Raw genomic sequence first — 15,971 nt, 5'->3', positions numbered from 1 at the left:
GGAAGGAGTCTCAAGGCAACCTTGAGGACTTTGTGAAGGGCCAGGGGAGCCCTCACCCTGCAGGGGGAGCATCCTGCCTAAGCCCCTTTTCCATCCACTCACACCAGGGAGAAAACCAAAGAGAAAACCAAGCCAAGGGCCAGGCTACCTGTTCCCCAGCCAGGGCTGGGTTAGAGTGGGTGAACAGGAACAGCTTCCCCAGAAAAGAGGGAGCCAGAACTGGCCATTACAAAACTAGGACAAGGAAGAAGTCTGACCTTCTGGAAAATGGTGCTATGTTTGGACTATTCCTGACTAGTCACTTGAAGCTATGGACAGTTTGTTATTTCAGTTCTCAGCTATTCATGTTTAAAAAATGAAAGGAACTTTGTACAAAATGGGCATTTTTTAAAAATTGCTTGCAAAGTAAGGAAATGCTGCCCATGGGGTTGTGCTTGCATGGGCAGCTTTCTGAGGCAGTTGATAACTGATCCTGTTAAAAGACTGTTCTATTGTTTTTAAAACCATGTCTATTTGTTCAGATTTTAAAAGCTGAAAAACTGTTTGTACTGGAAAGGAAAAAAATAAAGTATTTCTTGCTGAGGTTTCCAGGATCAAAATGACTTGTGTGGCTTCCAGAAGTGGCAGACAAGATGACATACACACAGGGGTCAGAGAAGGAGAAGGTAGATGCCAGACTGGAGGAAGGTGCCCAGCAGTGCTTCTGCCTTTGTTTTACTTTGTAACCTCCCAAGAAGAGAGAGTTGGGGATGCTCAGCCTGGAGAAGAGAGGCCATGGGGAGGCCTCACTGCGACTGTGCAGGACTTGAAGGGTCCCTTAGGAAAGATGGGGACAGAGTGTTCAACAGGGTCTGTGGTGGGAGGAGAAGGGGGGATGAGGCTCCTAGCAACCTGGTCTTGATAGAAGCAGATCGCATCACCCCCAGGACCCACTTGGTAGGATGCTTGAATAAGACCAATCACATTTTAGAAAGGAGTTGCAGCCTGGCTCCCACTTCTATGCACAGGGCTGCAAGAGACAGCCTTGATTAAGGCACTGTTTATTATTGGGTTTTGTTCAGAACACTCAAAACTCCAGCACCTTCCATCGACCTTTACAAGTTGGTGGGCAGTTTCAGCTACCAAACTGCAGGTAGCTGGACTGTCTGGAGCACTGGTCATACCAAAGGTAGTAATAGCTATGTCAGAGGCTCATCAATAAATACAACAGTGAAAAGCCACCACCTTTAAAAAAGAGCCAGGCTTTAGAGGAGCTACAAACACCAAAAAAGACACAACTTTCAGGAAATTGTGTTTAGCAATTGGAGTTTTTATAGAGTCAGAACTCTCTCTTACCCCCTTAGGCTTCCTGCTAAGGGGTGTCATGACCTCTATTACAAGTGCAAAATGCCCAAGCAGCAAACAGGGAGGATGAGGTGCATCTGGAGCATTTAGTCCTGGCAAAGAACACGCAGGAGACTCTGGGTCAGGTCTCCACAGGGATGGGGTTAGGGCGAGCCATTCAAGTCATCATCAGGCAGTGGAGGTCTCCAGTAGGCAAACTGGCTGTGCTCTGAGGACATCAGAGCAGTGCTCTCCCTCTGTCCCACAGGAGGGAAGAAGACCTCCACCAGCTCCGACAGCTCCTCATACCTGTGGGGGTAAGAAAGAAGTTACATTGGGGTCACTGGGTGTTTGTTTGATGTTTCTCTGCATCAAAGCTGGTTCATCCTGAAGATGCAGAGGAACAAACACTTTGCTTACGTTGACTTTTGGTTCTTTGAGAGCTCCTGGATCAGCTCTCCTTTGGGGTTTACTGTGAATATGCGGCTCTCTGGCAGCCCCACTTGCTTGTAGGCGTAGACATCCTGCCCAAGGAAGGCCAGCATGGCATGAGAGCTGCAGGAAGGCACCAGCACCCAGCCTGAGCCCCCCTGCACACCTGGGGACACACTCACATTGGGCCTGTTCCCAAAGCCTGCGTAGAAGGGAAACTTTGTAGCAAACAGTTTTCGGATGTCTGTCAAGCAGGGGACCTTGAACACCTCTGGGTTCTTCTCAATCACCTCCCTGCAGCACAAGAGACACGGTCACAGTGCCATCAGCTGGCCAGGACTGTGGCACCAAAGCTGTCAGGGCTCAGGGAAGTGATTTGAAGGGGAAGAGGTTTTGTGCATCAGAAGCTCCACTGTGAAGCTCCAGCAAGGCCAGGCAGCTCCCCTGCTGCCTCCCACCAAAGGCATTGTGCACCAAGGAGGGCAGAGCAGGTCAAGGCCAGGACAACCCTCAGGGTCAAGCTGGGGAAGGGGGTGCTGTCCCAGGGTTACAGGAAGTGCAGGAAAAGAAAGTACCTGTGGAAGGCAGACAAGAGGCTACTGGGGGAAAGCAGCATGGGGCCCATGGGGAGGCCACAGCCTTGCTCGTTGACCCATTTGAGGTAGCCTTTGGTGATGTGGGCCATGCCAATAGCCCTGGCTGAGCAGTAGAGGAACTTGTAGCCATTCCTAGAGAGAACACAGGGAGCCACTCTGAGCTGTGGCTTGGGCAAGGCATTCTTCTGCTCTGAGGAGGAAGAGGTAGCCAAGTACCTGGCCTAAGACCAAATCTTATTGCAGTAAGCAAGGTGGCTCCACAAAGAACATGAATCCCGTATGTGGAAACCCCGACTAATCCCAATCCTCACCTGCCTCACACTGGGAGCCCCTGCACCACCCTCCCTGCTCGTCCCAGCAGCCACACACCCCCCAGCCCAGCTGCACAGCCCCCATTGGTGCTCAGCACCCTCACACAGCACTTTTATCCCACAGCGCTGCCTGTCAATTGTGGGGGGCCGGGTGGCCAGAGGCAGCCGAGGTGCTGGTCGGGTCCCTGCAATACCCCCATACTCCTCCCGGAGCCACAGGGAGACATCCACGGGCCTGCAGTGCCTCTCAGTGGCCACAGGGGCCAGGCACCAAGCTAGAGGCTCTGCAGGGACTCACTGCTGGTGTCACCCCTTGCAGGTGAGTCCCCTGGGCTGTGGGAAGCGATCGCTGGGTGCCCAGAGAGGTACCAGCACGGCAGTGCTGGGGACCCCCGTGCCACCTCTCTCAGGTGTGACCTTAGGTGGTCTTGTCTCCTCTGCTATTCAGCTACATGTCCCCAGCAAAGCCTCCTCTGACACACACTCCCTCCAGGGAAGGTAATGCCAGTGTCAGCTCCCAGGGGACCCGCTGCTTTCACCCCTCAACATGGCATAGGCAGTGCAGCCAGCATCAGGCACCACTGACAGCAGATCTGGGCCTGCATCAGCATGTAAGGAGCCCTGACTCTGACTCAATCAGCCTCCCACTTCCCCTTGAACTCAGCTGACCCAATACCTACAGGTGGATTTTGTGGAAGAGTTTAACAATCCCAGGATGAGTCCAATCTTTACCCAGCTGTGGCAAGATCTGTCCAAGAGCATCGGATCTCAAAGGAAAGGAGGCTGGGTTAGTGTCAGCCAACGTGGTGACTGTCCACCCCCACCCCAGCTGGGTTTGTGCTCCCTTCTGCTTATGCAAGCCTTTAAAGGAGACTTTCCCCTAACAGGGGAAAACAAGGATTTGGGGTGGGAGAAGAGCCTTTTACTTGGTGATGGTGCCATCGATGTCTGAGATGACCACTTTCTCGTTCCAGTTCCACAGGTAGATGGTGGCCTCACAGCGGCACGTACCCTGGTACTGTGTTGTCACGCTGAATGCCACCTCATTGGGACCATCCTGCAGATTCAACTTTACCTGGGGCACAGGGGCACCAAAAGTGTTACACCAGCACCAATTCACACTACTCCAAGGCTTGCCAGAGACCCAACTGCCACCCAGCCAGGCCAGAGATGCCAAGACTCTACAGGGTGGCCAACAAGGGCAAAATATTTGGATGCCCTACGAAAAGATGAGGTAAGGAGTAGAGAAACCCCTGTTTAAGGGTTGTCTCACCCCTACACACATGGACAGTGAAGATGAAGGAATAAATACATACAATTTGCTCAGAGGAGAGCCGCAGGGTTTTCCTGAAGGTTGGCAGAGGTTTCTGAGCAGGAGCTTCCTCTTCCAAGATGTCCTCAGGGTGCTGGGGCTCATTGCCATTGGGTGACTCCTTTTCCTCCTGCCTACACAAAGAAGAGAAGGGGTCAGCCAGAGTCTTAAAAAAGCTTTCTACCCTCTTTTATTAGGCAAACTTAAGAAGAATTAGTCACATAGGAGAACAGGAGTATCCAGACTCCAGAAGATGGCCTGGGAGGGAGGCACTCACCTCTGCTGAACAAAGTCACGCCACATTGCTCCCAGGCTGGCTTTCTCTGGCCTCAGCTGCTCCTGCAGGCAGAGAGGGGTGTGCTGGTTCTGGTTAATTTTCTTCACAGTGACTAGTATGGAGCTGTGTTCTGGATTTGGGCTCAACACAGTGTTGGATAACGGAGCTGTTTCTGTTATTGCTGAGCAGTGCTTGCACAGAACTAAGAGCAACAGCATGGCCTGCTTTGCTTTTCTTCCAGTTGGAACAGAATGCCAAAAGAGTTATCACTGCAGTCCCTGCCTTCACAGGGACACTGCTGATGGAAGAGGAAGCACAGTCTGATGCTGTGGTGGGGCAGGGAGACCAGCAAGCACACATGGTGCCCAGGGACGTGGCACCATGACAGGTACACAGCAGGAGGTCTCACCACTACAAGGTCCACATTACTGCATTACCAAGTGCTGCTCTGCTGCTCAGGCATTAACAGACCAAAGGGGACAGGTAGCAACCTTAATAAGTCATCTCATCAGGTCCTGGATGTCCTCATAGTCAACCTCAGGCCATCCCCCAGACCCTGCTCCCACCCTGGCCAGTCAGCAGAATGATGCCTGTCCCCTGGGGACATGGTTGTCATATCCACTGCTGCAAACATACCTCCTCTGTTGGGGATTCTCTCCTCCTCCAGGAGAACCAATATCTTCTGTCTTTCTTGGGCATCTTCTCCTTCACCAATTCGTCGATGATGCTCTGTGAACATGGCAGAACATGGGATGAGGTCACTCCTCAGCCCAGGCCCTGCTGAGAATCATAGCCAGCAAATGTGTTGTACCACTGACCTCAGGAATGTTCCTCTGGAAAGCCTGCAGGGCCAGGACTATGGGACCAGCCACTTCCCAGTTGTAATACCTGGAAAAAGCAAGAGGGATGAGTACATTACCATCCTGCAGCATGGGCAGGTCCCACAACTACTTTGGTACAATCATGCCCTGGGATGGAGTCACATTCCTACAGGAGGGTTTCCACAGGGACAAAAGGGCCATGCTGTCCATTGTGGGATGAAGCAGCAGGAAGAGTAGGCCACTCACTTCTTGTTGATCATTATCACCAGGTTTGGGTCACTGATGAGCCTTGGATTCTCAGCAAACTGCTCGTAGGAGACCATGTGCTCCATGAACTTCTCTGGTGGGACAGAGGCTGTGTCATGCCATTGGAGGATAGAAAGGATTTCAGGGCTGCAGAGTGCCCCTCTCCTCCTACCCACCATGAGAGATCTGTTGCTCCCTGAGGCCCCCACACAGTGACAGGGCAACTGTGGGCATCGAGTCAGAGTCCATGGGGCTGTTGGCAGGCAAGGTGGATGGCAGCTGGATAAGCAGAGGGTTGCTGGAGTCTGTCACAGAACTCCAACTCTGTTCTGTGTCACTGCCAGCAAGGGAAGAAATGGAGGTGACATCAGAGAATAGCTTTAAACAATACCTCCATCCTTTGTGCCAGGGGAATTGCTCAAAAATGTCTGAGCTTGGCCAGCTGGGGCAACTCATACCTCTCGGCCAAATAGAGAGCCACTGGCTTCTTGCTCGGATCGGAGAAGTCTTCCAGGTAAATGGCTCTGGGACCTGAGTGAGGACTTCTCTTGGTGGATCCTCAATGCACAGACAGAAGAGAGAGAGCTTAGTTGAATCACCTTTCCAATCACCCCAGCATTTATTGAGAAAACCAACAGCATTTTCCTCACATCCATGTACCATACAAACAGGGCAGACATTTTCCTACTGGAGAAACTGCCATAAGTCAACAGCAACAGAAGTGCCTCAAGACACTTGCACTAGCATGATCCTTAAATACACTGTGGAGGAGGGCACTGAAGTGCTTATCTATGATTTTCCCTGACTTGGCAAGCTCAGGATGAAGACACAAGTCAGGCCAGGTGCTGTCTGACACTTGAAATTAAGATACGGCCTGTACTGCTGAAAAATCTAAGTATGCAAAAGCAGAGACATTGAAGGATGGATTTCAGGTAACATAAGGCAAGAAAGCCTTCCTGGGAGCTGAGTGGTCACTGAAAGGTGGACACCTAAGGCACGTCTCTTCAAAGCAAAGCAGCTGGTAGCACACAGAGAAGGCAAAGCAAACACACCACATCTGGAAGTCATGGAATTACGCTGAAGGGACAACCCAGGGGCTCATCTGAGCCAGACACATCTGCAGGCTCAAACACCAAGCAGCACCAGTCACCCTCTCACCTTGCATCCTCTGCCTCTCCAGCTGGGACGTGGAGTCTTCTGAGCCCGTCTGCCTTGGAGCAGTGGCTCCCTCAAAGTGCTCCACACCTGGCTGAACCTCTGGCACAACATTCACTTCTCCCTTCTGTTTCTCTTGTGGGATTGAGTAGGCCCCCAAAAATTTCTTTACCCTGACAGCACGGAAGACACCCTTCAGTTTGGAGATGCTGTTCCTAGTCTGGGATGCAAGTGCTGGCTCAGTTGCAGAGGCAGCCAAGGAATGGGGCATGTCCTGAGGTTCTGCTGGGCTTGAATCCCTTCCTGGATGTTCAGAGGTGGCAACAAGAGGGGTTGCCTCATTCACTGGGACCAGTTTCGCAGAGGTGGTGGTTGCTGCAGCAGCAGTGGTCTTTCTGGACTTGGCTGGTTTAACTTTCACCAATTTACTCACCTCAAGGGAAGCAGAAGAACAGGTTTGAGGATGGGAAGTTGCCCAAAGCATCACACAGAAGAGGACAACTTCTCTAAGGCTCCCTGGCCACAGCCTCCTCTGCTTTCTGCAGGTCTTTTGGACACCCATTCCCAGCAAAAAGCAAGAGCAGAGACTTACCTGAGGGAGCCTTCCCCAGGTCCACTTCATGCGGGATTCAGCCCCTAGAGAAAAGCTTTCCCGTGGTTTGATCTCCAGTTCAGAATCACTTTTGGGAGAAGACTGATGGCTCAGCATGAAGCTGCAGGGAGAGAAGGTGATGTGGGGCCTCACCTACACTGCAGCCCCATGCTCTCCTATCAGTGCAAGGACATTTAGGGCCAAGAACCCTGTAAGGCTGGTTTCCTATAAAGTCACTTCTACCCTATGAGATTGTCACTCCTGAAGGACCAAGATCTATGGAAGCTGAGGCCCAAGGAAGCAAAGTGCTATGCCAGCAGTTGCCCAGATCAGCAGACAGTCCTGTGCACACAGGCTTCTCACACCTGTGACCACGGCCACAAATGTCCCTTGCGGTCTCTGAGCTTTCCTCCAGGCACAGCATATCAAGCTAGGAGAACTCTCCTCTCCTGACACCTCCAAGTCACTTTTCCATACCTCCTTCCCTGCCATGGGGCATGTGCCCTGTCCTCACCAGAGCTGAGCAGAACACCTTGGCTCTGCCTGTTACCTGTTCCCTTCGAGCCTCTCCCCGTCGGAGTACGGGTGTAACTCTTGGGGCTGCAATGACTCAGTTTCTTCAAGGCGATCAGCGAAGGATGAACGTGATGCATCACTGCAAAGGAGGAAAGAGAGGGAACTTGTGCTACTCTCAAGTGGCAGCCTCCTCTCCAGAAAGCTGGTAATACCCAGTTTCACCATTCTCCCTGGCCTTTTACTCCACAGGAGACTGGGCTCCAACTTGCAAACACTTTCCTCCTCTGTCAGTACTGCTAGGCATCACCAAATGAACCCACAGGCTTGACCTACTGCATCACCCTGCCCAGACCAAGCAGCTCACCTTGGGGCTGGCAGCTCTTTTTTGATCTCATCACTGCTGTCAGAATCCGAGTCCAACACCTCCTTCTTCCTGGGCCTTCTCCTGCGTCGCTTCCTCCTGCGCAGGATCACTCCAGCTCTGGAGACCTCCAGCCCATAGGAGGGTTGAACAATATCATGTGGGTCCCAGTCCTTGCAGATGGGGGACGTGCAGAGGAAGACGGGGATGGTTTCCTGGAACAGGGATGGGGCAGAGCCCATTAGCTCCCTCCAGCACACTCCTTTTCAGCCTAACACTCCTTGCTCTCTATGGAACCAGCACAATCAGCACCACCGAGCCCTCAGCTCAGGGGTGGTTTTGTGGCCTGGCCTAAAAGGAAAGGATTTGTACCTACAACATGTGAATAAAAGAATATTATGGTGATCCAGCCACAAGCTAAAGACATCCTTAATGTGGGCAAGGAGAGACAGGCAGAAGATGGCACCACAAGACCAGAATTACCAAGGCTGCAAATGGGATTTGATTCCAGAGCCCTTTCCTACTTCCAAACCCAGCCCGAGCCAGCAGTGACCACAAGCATGCCTGACAGAAGAGCTGCCAGGATTTCTGGAAGCCACAGCTAGTCTCATCCCACTTCCCATTGGAGCAGACAGCCTGCCACAGCATCTGTCTCATTCTCATCCCTGCCACAAGATCACCTGAGAGGCCAAGCTCCAACATATCCACCTGTCTGGCCAGCAGCCATGCCCATTGATGGAGACCAGTCTGGGATGCAGATATTTGGTCTAATACTCCCTCAGGGTGCTCCACCACATGGGTTGCAAGGTCCTTTGAGCAGGAACCTTTCCAGACACAGAAAACATCAGATGGGACAATGGAGTCACTCTGGGGAAGAGCAGCATTCCAAACCTGGTCATTCTAACTCAACACTGCACTTCCAGGGAGTCACACCAGGACACAGACATGCAGCACCTCCTCATAACCAACCTTACGCTCCTCTATCTCCTCGACAAAGAAGGCTTCTCCACTGTCTCCCAGCTTCATCTGCAGGTCCACAGGCTTTCCGTTGATTTCAATGTCAACCTAGCAAGGGACAGAAGCAGCCTGTCCATCTGAACCCCCTCATCCACTGGAGCACAAGGGCACTTCCAGATGGAGGGGATGGGTTGAAGTTGCTCACAGGGCTGATAGCCACACAGCCTTTGAGGAAAGGGACCTCTCCCGGTTTTCCTGGAGAGCACATTCCTCCCTGGAAATGGATGGGCTCCATTTGGGGGCATCCCATCAAAAACTTGGCAACCCTTTCAGTGGGCTCCCATTCCCCTCAAACAAAGTTTTTCCATAACCTGTGGGTTATAGAAGATCCTGGGTCTGGAGACACTGGGAAGGAAGTGTAGCCCCAGAGCAGGAACCACTTACCACCTTCTCCTTGGAGTGCAGCACCCCCAGCTTCCCAAAGCGCACATGAAATGGGGAGCACTTGAAGGAGTTGTCGGGCTGCCTCACCACGATCACATCGATGCAGCCCGACAGGTTGGTGGGGTTCAGGTCATGGTACAGATTCTTCACCGTGACGAAGACATTCTCAGCCAGGTTCCCCACATAGTTCATGGTTGGAGACTGCAAGCGAGAGACACAAATAGACCTAGGCAGGAGAAGAGAACTGCAGCAACTAAAGGCAATGTGAGTTTAGTGTAGGAGAATCATGTCCTGGCTGCAACACAGCCCCATCATGGAGACAGGTAAGCCTCTAGAGAAACTGAGGGAAACACCTGAGGGCTTTGATGAAGATCAGCCAGGGCCTCTGTGGGCACGAGAAAACAGGACAGAAGCCAGAGCATGAGTTATTGCATCCAGCTTGGAGGAGAGATGTCCTTGCCATTGGGATACACTGTCACATTTCCTCCTTGAGAGGACAAATACAACCTCACAGCAATACCGCACAGTCAAGCTGCCAACATCCCATTCAAACAAGAACTGGGCTGGCAGGAGACCTCCTGTCCTGCAGTATCCTTAGAAATTCCCAAACAACTTATGGCAGAGAGGTGGGAAGTCCGAGCTGCTCCATACACCACACACTCACTTCCAATAAAGTCCAAATCTAACATTTGCCACTCAGAAGGAAAGGCATCCCACTTAGGCATTGCAGAATTGGTCAGACATGGCTCCTGTGCTGGGCAGCACGACCGGGTGACGGTGTGGTGTCCCCAGGGACTCTCAGCACAGCACCCAGTGCACACTCATCCCAAAGAGCAGCTGGGGGGAATTGGTTCCTTACCCAAAGGGATGATGACAAGCATGTGCCACGCAACAAGCCCTCTGCCCCAGCGGGTATCCAGCCTCTCCGATCCGTTTTGCATAAACTCAGCCCTGTCCCATTCCCAGACATCCCTCCTAGAAGGCAGTCTGAGCAGGCAGATGTGGTTCCCACTCCATGCCCTGTCCCCCACCTCTCCCAGGCAGCCAGGAGCAAGCCCAAATCCCAGATCCTCTCTGGAGGATGACAGCAGGGAAGTGCTAGCCAGCTCCCGAAGCTTCGGTAGCTCCATCAGCTCTGCTGTGAGCGGGGCTCGGATCACGGGGCCTCTCACCAACCTGCTGAGCCCAGCTTTCCCAGGCATTGCTGCCGGGGCAGGCAGCCCTCCAGCTGCTTTCCCTGCCCTGCCAGAAGGCCTGGCAGCAAACGGGAGACAGCTCCTCTCTGCGCATGGGGGCAGATTTGGAGAGGAGGAATGATCAGACTGACCTGGATGCTCCCCGGGCAGCACTTATGAGCTTCCAGTTGAGATATACACTGACACAGACCTGAAAAGTGCATAGGGAAAGTCCTGGGCAGAGAAATCCCACAGAATTTGGGGTGTGGGCTTGGAAATTATCCCCAGATATGATGGACTGAGCACCACCTTCATGGTGAATGGTGCAAGAGCTCTACACAACACTCCAGCCACACAGCAAAACAAGTGTCCCCTCTGCAGAGCCACTGTCCCCCCTTGCCTCAATGGGCAGCTGCCCACTCCCCAACCATCTCATTGCTGGGGACTGCATGGCTATGGTACAGTTTTCAGCTCAGTAAATTTAATTCCCTGTGGGTCTCACCTGGGACATCTTGAGGAAGGCAGGGAACGGAGAGAAAGAGGCTTTTCCCTGCAGGCCTCGGCCCCACCATGGATGGAGTGGGCCTGTCAGGGAGGTGAAGGGTAGGTTATAGTTTGGAGAGACATCAATAGGCAGACAGGACAAAAGAAATGGTCTTCAAGTCATATTCAATAAATAAATCCTCTAGAGGAATGGAGCATCTCCAGCCCTCAGCCCCCAAAGCTGCCAGGATCACAGCCCTCCGCCACGCAGCTCTTGTGGAGGATGAAGGGGAGAGTCCTCCCCTGCCAACAGCTCACAGCAACCTCCAGACCCAAAGAGCCGCCCAAAATAAACCAGGTGCTTTGCTGACACCAGTGTGCTTTGCTCCTGGGCCACCCTGCCCACAGCCACAGCCACAGCCGTGCTCCCATCCATCGCACGCTGCAAACCAACAGGGCCTTCTCCGTTACCGGCGCAGCTGCTGAGCCTCAGCACCGCCTCGACTTCGGGGCAAAACCAAACCCCGGGGCTGCTGTGTGCCGGCAGCAGCACTGACCCTCAGCTCCTCCTGTCCCTGCCGCTTCCTTCCTCTCACCCGAGCGAGCGGAGGGCCCGTCTCCGGGCAGCCCCGGGCTGCGCGCCCTGCCTCCCGCTGGGCCTCTGAGGGCCCGGCCGGCCGTGCCCCTGGGGCGGCACCGGCACCTGCGGCTCGTCCAACTGCCCCTTGGCTCCTGCAGCCCCGGGCACGGCTGCCTTGTGCCCGTGGAGACCCTTCCTTCTCCAGCCCACCGTCCTGCGAGGACACGGTGGAGCCTTAATGAGGCATAAAGGGTGGCCAAACCTCAGGGGCTCCTCTGGCCTGCATCGTCGCCATGGGAAAAGAGGGCGCAGTGAAAGGAGGGCGCATAAAGGAGACAGGAAAATTGATGCTCTCCAGATCTCAGGGAGCCTGAGAGCAGTGGGGGAGCGATGTGGGAATAGCTGGGTGGACTCAGGTGAGAAACTGAGGTGGTGGGGCTTTTTTGTGGCTCCCAAAAAGTGCGTTGATTCCCACCACACTGTAACTCCAGGGCAGGGATGTGGCTGGTGTGGCTTTGTCCTGTATTTACCTGACTTCTGTGCTGGTGATTCCCCAGCAGCCTCTCTGCTGGGTTTTGGAGTGATGGGGATTGAGTGGTGGCACTTTAGGCATGGAGGCTCTCCAACACATCGCTCATGGAGCTGACATTGTGCTGTGAGGGCAGGGAAGCACCAAAGATCAAGGGTGGCTGCTTAGGACATCTTTAGACCCCGAAGAAGGGTCCAAAGCTTGTTGGTCCCAGATGATGGATTGATCTGCAGAAATGGCACAGCTCATTCCCAGGCAATCCCTCTCAGCACCCAGTGCCTCCCTTTCCTCAGCTATGCTGCTGGCAGCTGGAGGCACAGACACCCTCTCTGTGCCTGTCCCGTGCCAAGCATGGCCTGGGCACAAGATCCCAACACGGGAACTTTCCTGAAGGCTGTGGCAAATCTGCTGAGGAATGAAGCTTATTTTCCAGCAGCTTAGTCTTCTGAGAGCTCTGGCCCTCAGTGAAATTGGACTGAAAGCAGCTATTGTGGATGGCCTGGCATGGCTGCAGTCCCTGAGGAGGGTGGGCTGGCACTGCAGGGCAGGCAGCTGCCACCAAACCCCACAGCCCATGGCCAGGTCACTGGGCACGTCTGCCCAGCAGGGAGGAATCTGCTGGAACCTCCATCAAGACAGCTTGGGTGTGATATTTCAGGTGATTTCCTTAGACTGATTGCTGATTCCGCTGGAGGGGGTCCCACCCAGGGCAGGAGGTTACATCCTGCAAGCCCTGAGGGTGTAACACAAACCCAGGGCTGGAACACAAAAGCAAGGACAGATTTCAATGCAGATTTCAATGCAGATGGCTGCTAACTGGGGGGACTGCAAATACCTGGTAATTGGTAAAAAATGCTGCAGAAGACATTCAGCAAAGGACATCCGAGCACAGGACACCATTTCTTCCTCAGCCAGCTGAGTGCGTCCTTAGATGAACATGGAGAAGGAACAAAATGCCAGCAGGAGCAAGCGGACAGCTCAGCCTTGCTGTGGCTCCAAGCCCCCACCCCCTGGACACAGGGATGAGCTCCTGGCACTTGGGAACCCTGCAGAAGTACAGACCCCATCACTTACCTCCAAGGCTCCTTGCCCAGCTGGTTTTCCCCACCAATCTGTATTCCTGGTTCCTGAAACACCAACCTTTGCTTGTGCCCCCATGGCCCTGCAGCAGATCCCCAGCTGCACCATGGCTGTTCTGAGTAATGGCTATTCCTCTCTGCATCCTTTCCTGCAATCCAGGCTTTTACTTCCCTCTCCTTTCCTTCTTTCTCCTCCCAAGAGCTTAGAACACTTTTAATTGCTGTGGTAATTTTTTGCAAAGCCATAAAATCATCCTTGGTTCCTGACAGCTGCTTTTCATACTTTCTCTTACTCCCCTTTCCTGTTTTTTGGAAGGTGAGCCTTGCAGATCCATCCCTCCTTGTGCTTGTAACCCTGCACCCCCAATTTCTCTGCAAATTTTGTGCATCCTCCCCCAGGAGCTGTTCCATCAGGGAAAAGTTTCTTTCCCCTTTTGGGAACTCCACAACCCACAGATGTTTGCAATGAGCCTTTGCATAACAAGACAGATTTCTTTATTAGTCAACTGAGATGCAATATTTTCAGCTCCTTGCATTCCAAAAAGCTCACAGGCACATCCAACCTGGCAGCTTTTGTCCTGCACCCCAGCACTCCCCATCTTTTCTGGATGGCAGCCTTCACCCCGAATGGGGCACCTCTGCCTTGTGGGCTGCCCATACCTCCACTGACTCTTGTGCTGAAAGCCCTACACCCTGAGATCCTGGGCTTCTCTAGGAAAACTCCATCCATCCATCCATCCATCCATCCATCCATCCATCCATCCATCCATCCATCCATCCATCCATCATCCATCCATCCATCCATCCATCCATCCATCCATCCATCCATCCATCCATCCATCCATCCGCTTTGCAGTTGGGAGCACCCACTAACTTCCCAGCAGCCTCCTAAATTTTCCTCTCTCCCAAAAAGCAAGTTATGTCTTTGTTCACAGGGTGGGAGAGTGGACAAGCTGTGTCAAAAAGATGGGCTGCTTCTTCCCCCTCTTCACATTTTGACAGCTGCTGCAGCCCAGCCAGGTCACAGCCAATTCTCCAGCTGCCTCCAAGGTGGGAGTTCATGAGGGCTTTGCCTCCTCTCTTGACCAATACATTATTTCTCTGGGATTTTCCCAGCTGTTTGATTTAATATTTGAGCTGCCTGGGATGCATCTCCTTGGATCCTGCCTTGCTCCATGCCTTTTCACAGGCCTGAAATGTCTGCAGGGAGGTCAGAGAATCCAGCAGTGAGGCAGACTCGAGGATCTGGCTGAGACCTGACACAGCTCAGCTCCCAGAGATGCTGCAGAGGACAGGAGGGGAGGCAAGCTGACTAAAAAAGGGTCTTTGCTTTTCAGACAAGCAAAGCTGGGGCAGGAACAGGAGAAATCCCCCCAGCTGTGGGGCTCAGCCAGTAGCTGGGGACACCAGTACTATTTGATGGCTGGAAGCCCACACTGCAAACTCCTGCAGCATCTGAATCCTCTTTTCACCCCAGAGCCAGGAAGCCGTGTTCTCCTGTTTCCTTTCCCACACCAGAAAGATGCTCCAGAACCTCACTGTTCTGTGGCACAATCCTCTGATGACCACTAGCCTGCCTCTGCTGTCTTTACCTTCACCGGTGTCCCCTTCACATGGGGCTTTCCTGAGATGCTGGCAAAATCCAGGCAGCAGCCAGGCAGGCTGAGGCACGGCTGTAAGGATGCCTTTTCCTGTAAGGATGCCTTTTCCTGAGTGCTGTGCACCGAGCAGGATGCTGCAGGCACCACGGGTCTGGTGAGGGGTGGCCAGAGCCGTGGGGCTGGGTGACAGCAGTCAATCAAGCCAGCAGGTCCGAGGTCCTTGTGCCAGGCAGCTCCCAGGAGCAGCTGCCTGCTGCTGGCAGGGTTTTCAGCCCTGACTGACATTCCTCTGCTGTGACCCTCCGGGGAATCCCTGCCAGACACTGGGATGTGAAAGGGCTTTCTCATTATCATGGCCCCTTCTCCCAGCAGGGAGAATCAGCATTTTGAGAGGAGGGGGAGCTTCAGGAAGGTTGGCAGAGCTTCCTGACCCTCAGCTGACTGGGCTGGGGCTCCCATTTCCTTTCCTGGATCAACAAAGAGCTCCAGAGGCTTGTGAAAGGAGTGATTCAGCAAAACAGGATGAGAGGAGATGCAGAAACACCAAGTCAGCACAGCTGGATGGGGTCAAATTCCCATCCTGTGAAAGCCATGGGGAGCAAGGCTCAGGTGTCCTACTCCCTCAGGCATGGGGACAACTCCTGAAAGTCCAGCTGTTCTGGATACCAGCTCTGGAGTCAGGAATACAACAGGAAAACAGTGTTGTTGGTTTTGTTTTTTCATTCCCATTCCCAGAAAGATCAAGTCAGACTGGCCTGGCATGCGATGGAGTGGGTGGGAAAGCCATTTTGCCTGAAGAGGAGGAAATGCCATCCTCAGTCCCCAATCACAAGCATTGAAAAAGCTGAATTACAGCAGCAGGACTGGTTGAAACCGTCCACTCTGGTTTAAAAACAAGTTCTGCTGATTTGGCTCCTAATTTCTGACCTGTTGGAAGTTCACATTTCTTCTGTAAACACAAAGGGTTCAAGCTTACTTAATAAAAAACCCCAGAAAGCTGCAATTCCCACGCAGTTGTGTGGCTCCAAGAGCCAGGGCTTGCAGAGAAATCCAGCAATACCCTCAAACTGGGAGAGCGGAGAGCCCTGAGGAAAACACAGTCCTGAAAAATGAAGTCTCTGAACTGAGAGCCCTCAGCTTTTGTGTCCCAGCTCCCAACAATCCAGCCAGGACACGCACTC

The 15,971-nt window shown here is 53.1% G+C and overlaps 1 protein-coding gene across 9 annotated transcripts; it reads right to left on the bottom strand.

Annotated features, from left to right (window-relative positions):
* Positions 1–1,288: 1,288 nt before the first annotated feature.
* LOC135282136 (phosphatidate phosphatase LPIN3-like) lies at positions 1,289–12,314 on the bottom strand. 9 transcript variants are annotated; one of them, XM_064391655.1, is made up of 22 exons: positions 12,112–12,314; positions 11,021–11,103; positions 10,671–10,729; positions 9,344–9,544; positions 8,912–9,007; positions 7,946–8,157; positions 7,616–7,720; positions 7,066–7,186; positions 6,477–6,906; positions 5,777–5,876; positions 5,495–5,655; positions 5,319–5,412; positions 5,070–5,139; positions 4,888–4,980; positions 4,252–4,313; positions 3,979–4,108; positions 3,589–3,737; positions 3,343–3,429; positions 2,331–2,483; positions 1,938–2,049; positions 1,744–1,847; positions 1,289–1,632 (listed from the first exon to the last, which is right to left on the bottom strand). In XM_064391655.1, the coding sequence occupies exons 1-22, from the start codon at positions 12,210–12,212 to the stop codon at positions 1,488–1,490; spliced, it is 2,868 nt and encodes a 955-aa protein (XP_064247725.1). In that variant the 5' UTR covers positions 12,213–12,314; the 3' UTR covers positions 1,289–1,487. The 9 variants fall into 9 exon arrangements, with proteins under 9 accessions (XP_064247725.1, XP_064247726.1, XP_064247730.1 ...); XM_064391656.1 differs by lacking the exon at positions 12,112–12,314 and adding an exon at positions 11,559–11,603; XM_064391660.1 differs by lacking the exons at positions 10,671–10,729; positions 12,112–12,314 and adding an exon at positions 11,844–11,874.
* Positions 12,315–15,971: the final 3,657 nt, after the last annotated feature.

Source organism: Passer domesticus, chromosome 16 (genome assembly GCF_036417665.1).
Source record: "Passer domesticus isolate bPasDom1 chromosome 16, bPasDom1.hap1, whole genome shotgun sequence".
In the NCBI taxonomy this organism is placed as follows: domain Eukaryota; kingdom Metazoa; phylum Chordata; class Aves; order Passeriformes; family Passeridae; genus Passer; species Passer domesticus.
Note: the sequence above shows the minus strand (reverse complement) of the source record. Positions and strands in the feature narration are given on the sequence as shown.

Coding starts and splice junctions, on each gene's coding strand:
- LOC135282136 (XM_064391655.1), bottom strand. CDS start 12,212: ATGTGTTGGAGAGCCTCCATGCCTAAAGTGCCACCACTCAATCCCCAT. Junction 5,656..5,776: donor GCTCTCTATTTGGCCGAGAG/GTATGAGTTGCC, acceptor CCTTGCTGGCAG/TGACACAGAACAGAGTTGGA. Junction 2,484..3,342: donor CTCTTCCACAAAATCCACCT/GTAGGTATTGGG, acceptor TGTTCTCTCTAG/GAATGGCTACAAGTTCCTCT.